Source organism: Bos grunniens, chromosome 6 (genome assembly GCF_055505025.1).
Source record: "Bos grunniens cultivar Pamir isolate PY7600 chromosome 6, Bosgru_T2T1.0, whole genome shotgun sequence".
Lineage (NCBI taxonomy): Eukaryota > Metazoa > Chordata > Mammalia > Artiodactyla > Bovidae > Bos > Bos grunniens.
Genome location: NC_141170.1, coordinates 80,985,051 through 81,000,319, shown reverse-complemented (window position 1 = coordinate 81,000,319; position 15,269 = coordinate 80,985,051). Strand labels below are relative to the sequence as shown.

General features: G+C 34.6%; 1 protein-coding gene across 32 annotated transcripts in view; it reads right to left on the bottom strand.

The window, feature by feature from the left end:
- Positions 1-15,269, bottom strand: part of LCORL (ligand dependent nuclear receptor corepressor like) — a 179,537-nt gene that overhangs the window by 118,378 nt on the left and 45,890 nt on the right. For 22 of the 32 annotated variants that reach the window (XM_086406336.1, XM_086406331.1, XM_086406333.1 and 19 more), the window contains one exon: positions 10,515-10,580. Coding sequence is in view for 17 of the 32 variants with exons in the window: in XM_086406331.1 (XP_086262457.1) it covers positions 10,515-10,580 (66 nt within the window). In the remaining 15 variants the exon portion in view is untranslated. Of the gene's footprint in view, positions 1-1,123; positions 1,187-10,514; positions 10,581-15,269 lie in introns of all 32 variants that reach the window. The other 10 variants (XM_086406338.1, XM_086406341.1, XM_086406334.1 and 7 more) reach the window with 1 other exon arrangement.

Genomic DNA, 15,269 nt, shown 5'->3' with positions numbered 1-15,269 from the left:
TTACATAATCTGTACAATTAAAAACCCAGAACTGTAGTTATGCAGGTTCATAATTTTTTCCAACTTTTTACCCAGTCATTATATCAGAATCACAGACTCACACTCTTGAAGTAAGACTATGCAGTGTCTCTTACAGAGAGTGAGGCACAGCTTTCCGACCAATGAAATGAATATATAAGAAGTGACAGTATACCACTCTAAACAGAGGCTTTAAAAGACATGGCAAATTCCCCATGGCAATTATCTTGAACTTTCACCATCCAACATCAGAAGAACTTGCCCCATAAAGCCATTATCCATTCAGTCTGGAACGTGGAGTCATGAGGAGATGTAAACCCCATCCACAGCCTAGACTCCAATGAATAGTCACCCATAAGCATGAAATAGATTCTGAAGCTGTTTGTTATGCAGCATTACTGTACTAAAACTTGACTCATATGCCAAGCATAATTTTGATAGATCAAGGAAATCTTACTGCTTTTAAAAATTATGGCCTCAAGAACCGGAAATATGAAAGGACTCCAGCACTGGGATTTTTTTTTTTTTTATATTTATTTGGCTGTGCCAGTCTTAGTTGCAGTATTCAGAATCTTTGGTTGCAGCATTTGGCATGTGGGATCTAGTTCCCTGATCAGGGATAGAACCTGGGCCCCTTGCATTGGGAGCACAAAGTCTTAGCCACTGGACACCACAGAAGTCCCAATTAGGATTTTTGAAAAACAGCTAGTAGGTCTGGAAAAGGTATTTTTGAAAAATCATTGAAAGTTTTCATAAAGCTTAAGTGAAAAATACGTTGACTCAAAGGACAACAACTTTGGGTTAATTCAGACAATTATCAGTTGTAAAATAAAATTGGGCGTGCTGAGATAATCCTTATTTATTTTAGTCACTTTAGGTGAAGTTCTTCAAGGAAATTTAATTAAAATAAATGCCTAAATAGTTAAATAAATGGCACTGAATATTCAATGATTACATAAATGCCATTAAATGTTACTATGTTTGGAAATCTATGAATTTACTTGAAAATATTTACTCTTTATATAGCAACTTTTAATTTTCAATCCAAATAAATGCTGGTGGTATACATTTTTTATATATAGGAAAAGCGATTTTGAAAAATCACCTGGAGGCCAGACTTCTCCCTCTGTCCAGGTTGTCCTTTCAGGTCATAAAAATTAAATAAGCACTACAACAAAACACATTCATTTTATCTCTCAAACAAAATTTGACAATAAATCAGATAGTCATCTCTAAAATAAGTTGTCTCTCATTTTGAAATTTTAATACATGAAGTTATAAGCTCAAAAAGGTCAAATTATGTACCTTATACAACTAGCCTTATTAATAAAGGCAATGTCATATATGAAAACTGATAGTAAATGAATGATCAAAATCAACCTTTCCACCATGTATGCATATTCTTGTGGTCAAAGTCTGGTTCCAATCATTTACCTAGTCTATCTGGGAAGGTAACAGACTTTGAAATTAGAGAGCCTTGTACTGAATCATGGTCTTTCCACATACCAGATGTGGTCCTGGGCAAATTACCTTCTCTGAACATCAATTTCCTCATCTGTAAAATGAGGGTAATAATGGCATCTTAAGGCTGAAGTAAAAATTAAATAAGAACATTTGCAAAACACATTAAGTCCAGAAAATGTTACTTTCATTTTAACTAATCACACTTCTTTTGAATGTTTTTATTATCTTCAGTACCCTCTAACCACAAAAAATAAATCTGCAGTTCCTAAAGACAAAGCTCAATGAAAAATGATTAAAGAGAAAACTGAAACTAGATTTTTCATTAAGATCACAAGATAGTGATTATAACTTTGTTAATTTTGATAAAAGATACTGAACAGTAGGCAATATAATTAAAAGATAATCTTTAATTATGAACTATATATTAACTAAACTGAAATTACAAAGAGAAAAACTATGATCTCATCATCTAGAGAATAATGATTAACATTTTGCAATATATCCTTCCAGTTTATATTCTATGCCTTTTAAAAAATTAGGATCAGTTGATTTTTTAAAAAAATCAATAAAATGATAAACCTCTAGCCAAGTTAAATGAGGAAAAAAGAAAAAAACAACAGAAATGAAAGAGGGGCCATCACTATTGATCCTATGAACATTAAAAGGATAACAAAGAATATTATGGAAAACATTATTTTCCCACCAAATTGGGTAAAATGGACAAATTTCTTGAAAGACACAATCTATCAAATCTCACAAAAAAATACAAAACCTCAAAAGGCACTTATCAATTAAAGGAACTAAATCAATAATTAATAGCCTCCCCAAACAGAAAGCACCAGCCCAAATGGTTTCTCCATAATCTGTTCCATGAAACAGAAGCAGAGGAAGTATTTCCTCATTCTTGACTTCAAAAACCTGTCTGGATACCTCACTCAAGAAGATATGCAGATAGCAAAAAAGTATAGGAAATGCCATTAGAGAAACATAAATTACATCAAGATACCACTACACACCTATTAAAATAGTTAAGTACAAAACACTGACAACACGAAATGCTGGTCAGCATGTAGAGCAAAAGGAACCTAAATTCACTGCTGGTGGGAACAAAAAACAGTACAGCCATTCTTGAAGATAGCCTGACATACTCTGTCCAAAGGATCTAGTGATCATGCTCCTAGGTATTTATCCAAATGAGTTGAAAATGTATGTCCACACAAAAACTTGCACACACATGTTCAGAGCAGGCTTAATCATGATTGCCAAACCGAGGAAGTGATAAGGAAGTCTTTCAAATAGGTGAATGGATAAGCAAACTGAGGCAAATCTGGAAAAGACAGTTTTATTATTTTGTTCTACTTTATTGTACTTCACAGATCCTACACTTTTTTTTTTTTAACAAACTGAAGGTCTGTGGCAACACTGTGCTGAGCAAGTCAATCAGTGCCATTTTTTTCCAAGAGCATTTATTCACTTTGAGTCTTTGTGTCACACATTTTTGTAATTCTCACATTTCAAACTTTTTCATTATTATATTTGCTATGGTCACCTGTGATCAGTGATCTTTTAACTATTATAATTGCTTTGGGGTGCCAAGAACTGAGCTGATATAAAATGGCAAATTTAATCAATCAGTGTTCTATGTGTGTTCTTTATTTTATTGAAGTGTAATTAACTTACAATGTTCTGTTAATTTCTGTTGTACAACAAAGTTATTCAGTTATATATATACACATATTGTTTATATTCTTTACCATTATGATTTAATCACAAGACATTTTATATATTGTGCTATACAATAGGATCTTACTGTTTATCCATTCTATACACAGCAGTTTGTATCTGCTAACCTCAAACTCCCAATCTATCCCTCCCCACCCACTTCCTCTTGGCAACCACAAGTCTGTTCCCTATGTCTGTGAGTCTGTTTCTGTTTCATATATGAGTTCATTTGTATCATATTTGAGATTCCACATATAAATGATATCACGTTATATTTGTTTTTCTGATTTATGTAAGTATTTGTATTTCTGTTTATTTCACTTATGATAATCTCTAAGCACATCCATGTTGTTGCAATGGCATTATTTCATTCTTTTTATGACTTAAGTACTACTCCATTGTGTATATATACCACATCTTCTTTATGCATTCATCTGTCAATGGACACTCAGGTTGCTTCTGTGTTTTGGCTATTGTGAATAGTGCGGCTATGAAGACACTGTTGCGTGTATCCTTTTGAATTATAGTTTTGTCTAAATGTTATGCTCAGGAGTAAGATACAGGCTCATGTGGTAACTTCATTTTTATTTTTTTGAGGAATCTCCATACTGTTCTCCGTAGTGGTTGTATCGGCTTACATTCCCACCAACAGTGGAACAAGGTTCTCTTTTCTCCACTCCCTCTCCAGCATTTGTTATTTGCAGACTTGCATCTTCTCATGTGTCTTTTGGCCATCTGCATGTCTTCTTTGTAGAAATGTCTCTTTAGGTCTACTACCCATTTTTCAATTGGGTTATCTGGTTTGTTGTTGTTGTTGAGTCGTATGAGATGTGTGTATATTTTGGAGATTAAGCCCTTGTTGGTCACATAATTTGCAAATATTTTCTCCCACTCTGTAGGGTGTCTTTTCGTTTTGCTTATGGTTTCTTTGTTGTACAAAAGTTTTTAAGTTTGATTAAGCCCCATTTGTTTATTTTTGCTTTTATTTCTATTGCCTTGGGAGACTGGCCTAAGAAAACAGTACGATTTATGTCAGAGAATGTTTTGTGTATGTTCTTTTCTAGGAGTTTTATGGTATTATTTCTCATATTTAAGTATTTAAGCCAAGTTGACTTTATTTTTGTGTATGGTGTGAGGATATGTTCTAACGTCACTGATTTACATGCAGCTGTCCAACTTTCCCAATACCACTTGCAGAAGAGACTGTCTTTTTTTCCACTGTATATTCTTCATGTGTGTGTTCTGACTATACCACCAAATAGCCTGTCCCCAATCTGTCTCCCTCTCATTGGGCCTTATTCCCTGAAACACAACAATACTGAAATCAGGCCAGTTAATAACCCTACAATGACCTCTAAAAGTTCAAGTGAAACGAGGATTTTAAGTCTTTAAAGTCTCTCGCTTTAAAATCAAGAGCTAGAAATGATTAAGCTTAGTGAGGAAAGCATAAAGTTGAGATAGCTGAAGGCTAGGCCACGTATGCCAAACAGCCAATTTGTGAATGCAAAGAAAAAGTTCTTAATGGAAAATAAAAGTAAACACATAAATGATAAGAAACCAGAACAGTCTTATTTCTGATATAAAGAAAATTCTAGTGGTCTGGATAGCCTGCCACAATATTCCCTTAGAGAAGTAAAGTCGCTCCGTCATGTCCGATTCTTTGTGACCCCTTGGACTGTATAGTCCATGGAATCCTCCAGGCCAGAATACTGGAGTGGGTAGCCTTTCCCTTCTCCTTCTCAACCCAGGGATCGAACCCAGGTCTCCCACATTGCAGGCAGATTCTTTACCAGCTCAGCAACAAGGGAAGCCCAAGAATACTAGAGTGGGTATTCTTAAACCAAAACCAAAGACATTCCCTTAACCCAAAGCCTAATCCAGAGCAAGGCCCTAATTCCCTTCAATTCAATGAAGATGAGAGAGGTGAAGAAGACACAGAAGTCTGAAGCAGCAGAGATTGGTTCATGACGTTTAAGGAAGGCAGACATCTGCATAACATCAGAGTACAAGGTGAAGCAACAGCACTGATGTAGAAGCTACAGCAAGCTTACCAGAAAATCTACCTAAGACACAGTAAACAATAGATTTTAAATATAGATGAAACAGCCTCATATTGGAAGAAGATGCCATCTAGGACTTTCATAGCTAAAGAGGGAAGTCAATGCATGACCTCAAAGCTTCAAAGGACAGACTGACTCTTGTTAGGGGCAACTGATGCTGATAACCTGAAGCTGAAGCCAATGCTCATTTACCATCCCCAAAATACTAAGTACCCTAAACCCAAACTGTGCTCTATAAATGGGACAACAAAGCTTGGATGACAGCACATCTGTTGACAACATGCTTTACTGGATTTAAGCTCACTGTTGAGATCTACTACTCAGAATAAAAAAAAATTCCTTTCAAACCGTAAACGTGACTGCTCATTGATAATGTGTCTGATCATGCAAGAGCTCCGATGGAGGTATACAATGAGAGTTATGTTGTTCTCATCTGCTAATACAATAACCATTCTGCAGCCCATGGATCAGGAATCATTTCCACTTTCAATTCTTATTATTTAAGAAAAACGTTTCATAAAGTTATAGTTGCCATAGACAGTGATTCCTCTGATGGATCTGGGCAAAGTAAACTGAAAATTTTTTAAAAGGATTCACCATTTGCCATGAAAAACATCAATGATTCAAGGGGAGAGGTCAAAATATCAATATTAACAGGAGTTTTGAAGCAGCTGATTCCAACCCTCATGGATGACTTTGAAGGGTTCCAGACTTCAGTGGAGAAAGTAGCTGCAGATGTGGTGGAAACAGCAAGAGAACTGGAATTAGAAGTGAAATGTGAAAATGTGACTGAGTCATTACAAACTCATGATAAAACTTCTTTAGCATAAGAAGAAGGTGCTTCTCATGAATAAGCAAAGAAAGTGGTTTCTGAGATGGCATTTACTAGTGAAGATGCTCAGAAGATTGTTGAAATGACAACAAAGGATTTAGAATATCATATAAACTTAGCTGATAAAGCAATGGCAGGTTTTGAGAGGACTGACTCCAATTTTGAAAGAAGTTCTATTGTGAGTAATAGGCTATCAAATAGCAATGAATGATACAAATTGTGAAAGGAAGAGACAATCAATGTGGCAGACTTCATTGTTATTTTATTTTAAGAAATCACCACAGCAACCACCACCTTGATCAGTCAGCAGCCATAAACATCCATGCAAGATCCTCTACCAGCAAAACAATTATGACTTGCAAAAAGTTCAAGAGATGGTTAGCACATTTTAGCAATAAAGTATTTTTTAACAAAGTCACACTGTCTTTTTAGACATAATGTTATTGCACCCAGTAGACTACGGTATAGTGTAAACACAACTGTAAAAAACAAAAAGTTTACATGCACTGGGAAACCAAAATTTCATGAGACTCACTCTATTGTTACTCTTCTTTATTGCAGTGGTCTGGAACTGAACTGGCAATACCTCTGAGGTATGCCTGTACAGTTGGATAAGTCTTTGTGAACACACTGAGAAAAGCTACTATAGCTTATATAACTAACTATAAAATAGTATTAGGTTCTCTGGTTTAATATAAATAATCATCAATTCATATTACAAAACTATTCATTTTTTATTTAATACTAGGTTATGAGTTCCTAGTAGGCAGAGATCCTATGTATTCATTTTTCTTTCCTCACTGCTCATCCCAGTTTCTAACACAAAATAAGCATTCAAAATATGTTACCCAATAAATCTAAAAGGTAGTTTTGTTTGCTCAATCATCATAGTGCTAACAGTTAGGGGGAGAAAAGGATACTAAGCCAAAAATATTAAATGCTGGTCAATGTTATAAGTCATGGATTAGCAAACCTTTACTATAAACAGCCAGAGAATATATTTTAGGTTGTGGAGGTCATAGAGTTGAACCATTCAACTACTGTTGAAGTACAAAAGTAGCCACAGACAATATGTCAACAAATGAGAGGGGGTGTTCCCAATAAAACTGTACTAACTGGACATTCAATTTGAACTTCATATAGCTTCCACATGTCACAAAATATTAAATCTTCTTTTGATTTTTTTCAACTATTTAGAAACATAAAAACCATTCTTAGCTCACAGGCCATTCAAAAACAATAAGCTGGATCCAGCCAACATGCAATCACTTTCATACCTCGGATATAATTTCTCTTTGAAATGTGGGCACAGCTAGAGAAAAACCAAAGGGATCTATCAGCCACTTTACACATGCCCACTGTACTCTCCTCATATATTAGTAAATATCCATAGTCAGGGCAAGTAAATCAGACGATCTTAAATCAATATGAAAGAAACTAGTTTCCTGGTAAGACATGAGAAAGGACTGACTAAGGCAGAAAATAAGGGTAAATTTCTGCTTAGAAGTCATGTGACAGCAGAACAAGTGAGTTTTGGGTTGGCAGAAAAGAGGCATAGAGTATAGGGAACTTCTCAAGGGGTACAAAAAAATTCACAATATTCAAAGTTTCTTTGGAGACTTGACTCCAAAAAACAGTAACAGTTATATTTTCCTCAGAAGGACAAAAAGTTGTGAGAAGAGATCAAAGAAGACAAAGTTAGAACCTCTGTTTCCAACAAATTAAAAATTAGAACACGCAAAAGTTTCTTTCAAAACCATTCAATTTGGAGGCAACTCTGAACAGATTTCAAGAAATAAAATATGAACTCCTCAATATACAAATATATAGGATAAAAACCTTTACATTAAAAACATACTGTATACCAGAGTTGACTTTTAAGGTAGCAGTATGAAATTTAGAACATATTTTTCCACAAAATAGTAGCAAATTGGCAATGCAGTCTATTTAACTTAAATGTATTACAAACTAAAAATACTATGCATTTAATTTTATAACAAAAAATAATTTAGAGTAATATATAAGGATCCCATGCTAACCAATTAATCTGATACCTGTGTTTTGGACAATGAATAACAAAAGTTCAGATTTCCAATGATTTAGATAAAAACATACACTCATCTAATGTGTCTCTTGAATACAGATTTGTATAACGAGAAATATCTACACTTGGTAATCCTAACATCTAAATATTAAGCCATTTTAAACAATGATAAGAACAAAGAAAGCAAACATTTAAGAAGAGGATAAGAAAAAAACTGGAGACGTCTATAGTGGATAGCTTCCACAAACCTTTTCAAAGGCTCTTCTACACTTTGATAGCACTGTTGTAACTTTCCTTCAAGATATAATACGGCTGTCTTTCTTTACCCTTGCACACATATAAATTTATTACTATAATTAGTATCATCCCTCTTAAGTCTGCAACTTTGATTAGAAGCCTTTTTTTTTTTTTAAGAATTCAAAAATGCAAAGAAAAGAAGGAAGATTTTTACCTAAGAAACCTAGAAGAAGGCAACATCAGTATGTGCCTGTGTTTGAGAAAGACTGAGTTCCACAGCTTAGTTAATTTTATAAATCCTGCCATCAAAAAAAGCACAAAAGAGGATATAAAGTACAAGATCTACCAGAATTAAAAGAAAAAATGGGATGGTATAATTCTCCGAATTAATTATCACAGATATACGATGTAATATTTTTCTGCCATTAATGATGACACAGAACTTCATGTATCTAAATGATATACTAGTGAGCAAAGTCAGTAAGCACAAAAACCTATACACACTGTACACACAGTATGAACTACTTTAATAGAGGAATAATTACTTCCAAACATATTTAAAATTTATATACAAATGTTAAAGGTTATCTATGGGGTTGTGGAACTAAGAGTATATTTAAGATTTATTTGTATTTTCTAATTTCTAAAAATGAACATGGGTTACTTGTATACTAAGGAAATACTAGTCTAAAACAAAATACAAGACTTTATTTCATTAGGACATTCTGCCCTTTATACACTAAACAACTAATTTCTGAAGGAACATAAATATATACCTATGTAATTATATAAAGATAAATTAAAATTCGGGAAGCAAGACGCTTAAAAGTTACAAGCTGCATCTTGGGTTATCAGTAGGCAATTAAGTATAATGCTGTTTCTGATCTGAACAAGGACAGCAGGTTTAAAAAGAAAGGTTGAAGAAATACCAAACATATGTTAAATATTTGCTTTTTAAGATTTTTTTCCTTTTTTCATTTATATGCTCAGAAAAATAAGTGAAAATAAAACCAGTTTTGCTTATAAATAATACATCAGGTAAAAATATTTAATGCAGTATTAAACTATGATAAATGAAATAAGAAATGAATAAAGATAGAAAAAGATTTTAGCCATAAGAATGATAAAACACTAGAACAACAACAACAACAACAAAAAAACACTAGAACAGGCAGTTTTCAGTCTTCATCCTAAAAGTCATGTTCTGCATGGGTATCATTCATCTGACTGAACATGGTGGTTGGCACAAATGGTCTTTGACACAGATTTCAGCTCTATGGTTCATAATCCAATTATTCTGCTCAGCATAAAAAAATGAGAGAGAGAGAGAGACAGAGGATGAGTGGAAACTTTTGATTGCTCCTAACATCACTATCTCTCCCTCAACTCAAAAGATTTATTTGCACAAAATACCTTGGGTCTTTGTAGAATGGGAAGTACCAGGAGAACAGAAGGTAACAGAGTTAGCATATAAAACTGAACAGGTAAGAGATTCAGAAAGAATTATATCAAAACCGAACAAGAAAATCTACACTAACATTGCCCATTTTGTGAATGAGCTATACTATAAAATTTCAAGGTCTACAAAAATGTCCTCTCATAATGCTCTGTTTCCAGGCAAGAAATAAAAAAACTAAACTATATCACAGCAATTATAGCATAGATCAAAATTTTCTACCAGGATTTCTGCTAAAGTGTTTAGAAGAGAAGGCTATAATAAACAACAAACAGTATTAAAACTCTGAACACACAGCAGGATATCTCAGAGTAACAATCTGAGTTCCAGGCTGCCTATATCATAAGTAATAAGAGATATTCATCTAATTCAACCCCTTTGAGTTCTCTTTAAGAATAAGTCAGGGAACATAATGTTTAAAATAACAAAAGTTAAATTTTATCATTAAGCTAAAAACCAAGTTTTGTTTTCTATTTTGTACTAAAATAGTGTACTAAAGTTACAATATTAATAACATTATGTAATAACAGAAATAATATTTGGCTCATTTATTTTAAAGTATTTTCTAATTAAACAAGATCACAAATTCATTTTAATATAAAGCTAGTATAAAAAAACTACTTTTCACTTGTAAAATGAACTGAAGATTAAAATTTTAAAATAAAATTTAAGAAGTATTACCTTCAAATAAACTGAGGTCTCTTCGTAGCCGTGGTCCATAAAGCCCTTCTAAAATACTCTCAAAACCTGTGTTATTAAAGAGAGAAAAGTATATTAGCTACTAAAAAAGCTTATCCATACACTCTACGTGAGAGTGAATGTGTGTGTGTGTGTGTGTGAACGCGCACACGCTCAGTTGCATCTGATTCTGTGACTCCATTGGACAGTAGCCCACCAGACTCCTCTCTCCATGGAATTTTCCAGGCAAGAATACTACAGTGAGTTGCCATTTCCTACTCTAGGGCGATTTTTCCAACCTAGGGATCAAACCCATGTCTCTTGTGTCTCCTGCAATGGCAGGTGGATTCTTTACCACTGTGCCACCTGGGAAGCCACACTCTACATGAATCCGATAATTTTAACATACTATGAGGTGTCATTTTCCCTTTAGATGAATTAACCTGAACTGGGAATATGTAAAACAGTAAAAAGTCACACAATCACTACCAGGAATTATGACTGTAAAAATATGTATGTATATAAATATTCAAATGTAAATATTCACTTCTAAAACAAGTAAACTTCTTTGTCATTTTGAAACATTCCCAGGTTAAAATAATGGGCAGGTTTGTTTTGCAATGACTTTGTAGAGAGGAAAAGAATAATTGGAAAATACATGAATCACAATCCTGTTTATACTGGTTACGAAAAAAATGTTAACTTTTTAAAAAGTAGCATCTTTAACTTCAATTTTATAAGTGAGTAAATGAGTGTCAATAGGGAGAAATTCTTGCAATTTCTTACAATTTAAACCTACTTACACAAAATAAAACAATTCTGCCTTGTTTTAAGGGAAAAGTTTAAACGTACAATTTAAATTCTTACAATTTAAACCTACTTGCAAAAATTAAAAAACAATCTTGCCTCGTTTTAAGGAAAAAATTACTGAAAATCTTATTAACAAAACTCTAGTTCATGAATTCATAGAGTATACTACTTTCTGAATATACTAAGATTTTATAATTTTCTTTTTGAAGTCTGTATCATATTCAGTATTAAGAAGGTTACTGACAAACTATAAGACATCCAGAGGAAAATGGGCAGGATGGCAAAATAACTGGGAAAACAAGAAAAGTAACTACTTTAAGGATGTTTAAATTATGAAGGAAAAAAACTAAACATAGTATGATAGACCTGAAAAATGAACTATAAAGTAGATTTTCTATGTAGTTATTTTTAAACTATAAAACAGTAGAAATATTTCTATAGGAATGTTTCATAAATCATAAAATGTTTTTAAAAAACAAAAACCTCTATAATCAAGATGCATGTTAAAATCAATGATGTCAGTCAAAAAGTGACAACATTGTTTAATTTAGTAGACTATGAAGAAACAATGCATCTTAGAACTAATGTCTTAAATTTTACCAAATAAGGTAGGTAGCTACCATGATACTTGGTAAATACGTACTTTAATAAAAATTTCTGTGAAATGATTCAGAGCTAGTTCCCACAGTGGAAAGTTCAGGTAGAAAAGTGAATGAACTCCCAAGAATGCTTTCAAGAATGCTTACAGAAAAGACTTACTATTAGACAAAGATTCAGATGAAACAACCCCCAAATCTCTATTAACAAGATATTCATTTTCTGTGATCAATTTACTCCAAAACTAATACTGCAAACAACTACTTTAGGATACTATTCTGTGGTATTTTGGACAAACTGTATAGGCCCTCCCTAGATAAGCATACTGAATTTAAACAATGACTATTTCCTAGATTTAAGTCTGAAAAGAAAGCAAACAGGGACTTACATTCCTGTTCTACTAGGTTTCCCAACTCTTCAAAAGATAAGACCAAGGTCTTATACATATAGCCTGCTAAGATTTATTCATATTACATAGGATTGGTGCTAAATTAAACGATACCTTTAGTTAAAAAGTTTTGTTTTTTGTGTGCTTATAGAAACACAATTGATGTTTGTATATTGACTGCATCTGAAGACATTGCTGAACTCTAATTGTAATAATTTATCTGGAAATGCTCTTCAGTTCAGCTCAGTCGCTCAGCCGTGTCCGACTCTTTGCGACCCCATTGACTGCAGCATGCCAGGCTTCCCTGTCCATCACCAACTCCCAGAGTTTACTCAAACTCATGTCCATTGAGTCAGTGATACCATCCAGTCATCTCATCCTCTGCCATCCCCTTCTTCTCCTGCCTTCAACCCTTCCCAGCATCAGGGTCTTTTCCAATAAGTCAGTTCTTCACATCAGGTGGCCAAAGTATTGGAGTTTCAACTTCAACATCAGTCCTTCCAATGAATATTCAGGGCTGATTAGGATTGACTGGTTTGAGCTCCTCGCAGTCCAAGGGACTCTCAAGAGTCTCCTCCAACACCACAGTTCAAAAGCATCAATTCTTCGGTACTCAGCTTTCTTTATAGTCCAACTCTTCCATTCATACATGACTACTGCTCTACATACACAAATATATCATCTATAGATAATAGTGAGTTCAGTTCAGTCGCTCAGTCGTGTCCGACTCTTTGCGACCCCATGAATTGCAGCACGCCAGGCCTCCCTGTCCATCACCAACTCCCGGAGTTCACTCAGACTCATGTCCATCGAGTCAGTGATGCCATCCAGCCATCTCATCCTCTGTCGTCCCCTTCTCCTCTTGCCCCCAATCCCTCCCAGCATCAGAGTCTTTTCCAATGAGTCAACTCTTCACATGAGGTGCTCAAAGTACTGGAGTTTCAGCTTTAGCATCATTCCTTCCAAAGAAATCCCAGGGCTGATCTCCTTCAGAATGGGCTGGTTGGATCTCCTTGCAGTCCAAGGGACTCTCAAGAGTCTTCTCCAACACCACAGTTCAAAAGCATCAATTCTTCGGTGCTCAGCCTTCTTCACAGTCCAACTCTCACATCCATATATGACCACTGGAAAAACCGTAGCCTTGACTAGACGGACCTTTGTTGGCAAAGTAATGTCTCTGCTTTTCAATATGCTATCTAGGTTGGTCATAACCTTTCTTCCAAGGAGCAAGCATCTTTTAGATAGATAATGGTAGGTTTTGGTTTTTTTTTCTTTTTTAATCCTTATAGATTTTTTTTTTTCTGGCTCTTGCTTCACTGTCTTATCTAGGACCTCAATATGATGTTGAAAATTGGTGGTGGCAGTGAGCATTGTTGACTTACACCCGATCCAAATGGGAAAGCATTCCAAGTTTTATTATTAATAAGTATGTTTGTTGTTTTAATAGAAATACTGCTTATCACACTAAGGAAGTTCATTCCATGTCTAGCTTGCTAGGAGGGTTTTCCTGCCATGCAAAGATACTGAATTTTATCAAATCAATCAATCAGTTTATATTTGATTTAAAATATTGTATTCCAGGTATATAACACAGTAATTCAATATTTTTATAGGCTACACTCCATATAAAGCTATTATAAAATACTGACTATATTCCTTGTGCTGTAGATTACAATCCTATAACTTATTTATTTCATACCTAGTAGTCTGTACCTCTCAATCCCTTTCACATACTTTGCCCATTCTTTCACTCCTCTTCCCTCTGGTAACTACTAGTTTGTTCTTTCTGTAAGTCTGTTTCTGTTTTGCTATATTTGTCAGTGATCAATTAAATTAGTTTTAGTTTTTAGATTTCATTTATAAGTGAAAAGATACAGTATTTGTCTTGCTCTGTCTGATTCATTTCACAAACCACAATACCTTCTAAGTCCATCCACCCTGTCACAAATGACAAAATTTCTTTCTTTCTCATTTTTTACAGGTGAGTACCAAATTTGACTTTACCTATAGATGGTAAAGAATCTGCCTACAATGCAGGAGACCAGGGTTTGATCCCTGGGTCAGGAAGACCCCCTAGAGAAGGGAATGGCAACCCACCCCAGTATTCTTGCCTGAAGAATTTGATGAACAGAGGAGCCTGGCAGGCTACAGTCCATAGGGTTGCAAAGAGCTGGACATGACTGAGAAACTAACACTTTCACTTTCCAAATTAAATTCTTAAAATCTATGACTTTCCTGGTGGCTCAGACAGTAAAGAATTTACCTGCAATGCATGAGATCTGGGTTTGATTCCTGGGTCAGGAAGATCCCCTGGAGAAGCGAATAGCAACTCATTCCAGTATTCTTGCCTGAAGAATTTCATGGACAAAGGAGCCTTGTAGACCACAGTCCATGGGGTCGCAAAGAGTTGGACATGACTGAGTAAATAACACTTTCACTTTTCACCAAATTTATTTTGAATTTATTGAAATAACCATGTCATTCTTTCTTAAATCTCTTAATATAGTGATACAGTGAATTACATTGAATAAAACTCCCATTCTTGGGAAAATCCAACATTATCATGAGATATATTTGCTGGTTTCTTGATTAGCCTTTTCAAATTTTGGCATCTATGGTCACTAATGAGCCTGGTATGTAAATTTCTTTTGTACTTGATCAAGAATTTATATGAATGTTATGCTACTCTCATAAAATGAGTGGCAATGTCCTTTCTTTTCCTCTTCTCTGAGAAAATATTAAGAAATACAGGATGCCTTGCTTGAGCATTTAATATGCCAGGAATGTCAGCTGGGAATAAAGTCTTTCTGAAGCACTCACCACTGATCAAATTTATTTCACTGTTAAAGCAGGGGTCCCCAACCCTTGGACAATGGACCTCTACCAGTTCATGGCCTGTTAGGAACCAGGCCACACAGCAGGAGGTGAGTGGCCGGGTGGGTGAGTGAGCAAAGCTTCATCTG